General features: G+C 34.3%; 1 protein-coding gene across 1 annotated transcript in view; it reads left to right on the forward strand.

The window, feature by feature from the left end:
• Positions 1–336: 336 nt before the first annotated feature.
• LOTGIDRAFT_165360 (hypothetical protein) overlaps positions 337–1,337 on the forward strand; it is a gene marked incomplete at both ends in the record, with an annotated part of 1,156 nt that continues 155 nt past the window's right edge. Inside the window, one exon of the mRNA XM_009062379.1 lies at positions 337–1,294. Within this exon, the coding sequence (XP_009060627.1) occupies positions 337–1,294 (958 nt within the window). The remainder of the gene's footprint in view (positions 1,295–1,337) is intronic.

Raw genomic sequence — 1,337 nt, forward strand, 5'->3', positions numbered from 1 at the left:
ACGGTAAGAGTAACGGTGGCAACGGCCGTGACTGGTGGATTAATGCTTCCGGCCATCGTCCCAACCGTATTGGCTGCATTAACAGCCGTTCAAACGACCTCTTGTGGACTCATCACTTTAGGTTTCACGAGCAAAAAGAAAGCTCATTATAAAAAGAAAACGGATATCTTGAATATGTATCTTAATCAATTGTACATCTTTTTCGAAAGATCGAGAGAAGACAAGAACATAGCAGTTGAAGAATTACAAGAATTCAATGAAATTTTGCACAAATTCCATACAGAAATATCAGAGGTCAAAATAAAGAAATAATCAAAAATATATACTTAAAAAAATATGAATAAAATCGAACTTGATGAAACATTGATAGAAAACGCCCTATTTTCCGATGTTATCAAGGCAATCTCTGATAAATTTAAAACATTCAAAGGACAAATTAAAATAGATGGAGAGATAGTCGAGGAAGGGAATCACAGACAATACATGTCACTCCTCGGTTTCAATGCCAAAACTTTTCACAATATCTTTTCAAATATGGACAAAAAATCCGATGCTTCCGATTGGTATTTTACAGGAAAAATAATTTTAATGAAAGACAATTTCCAAGAAATAAAAAGGTCGAGAGTTGGCAGAGGAGGAACTGATCTACTTAAAAAGATAAATGAATACGAAGGCGAAAATTGTTACATACCTACAGATGGTCACTGTTTTATCAAATGCGTCAATCGTGTTTTAAACGAAGACTACACGAGAGAATTTCAAGAATACATCAACGGATTTTCAAAAGCAAATAGAAAAGGAGTGATGACTTGTGCTAGAATGAATGAATTCAACAAGAAATTTAACGCTTCGTTTCAAATTTATAATCCCAAAAACAGACATTTTCACCCCAGAGACGTTCACGATGAATTAGATTGGGTTTTGTACTTACACAACTCGCATTTCTGTTTGATTAGAAGAAGCCAAAAAAGTTTGGGAATTCAAGAAATAGAAGACAATTACGAACAGGTGTGGAAAACGTGTAGAGACGACAACGCAGTAACACAGGTTTCGCCCCTCAAACTAAACGTGCTTTCGAGTATGAGTGATGATGCGTTATTCGCTTGGGATTGCGAAACGTATTCAGAAAAAGACACACGAAGAGCAATTCCTTATGCCTGCACTTTAATTAATTTAGAAAAACTAAAGAAAATGTTAAACAGAATAAATAATCTATTTCCAGATTTAAAGCCTACAGATCCCATTCCAGAAGAATTTTATGATAAACTAATGAATGTAGTAGAAATATTTGTAGGTACAGATTGCATCGATCAAATGTTGAAATATTTAGGTCAATA

The sequence above is a fragment of the Lottia gigantea genome, assembly GCF_000327385.1.
Source record: "Lottia gigantea unplaced genomic scaffold LOTGIsca_51, whole genome shotgun sequence".
NCBI classification, from domain to species: Eukaryota; Metazoa; Mollusca; class Gastropoda; family Lottiidae; genus Lottia; species Lottia gigantea.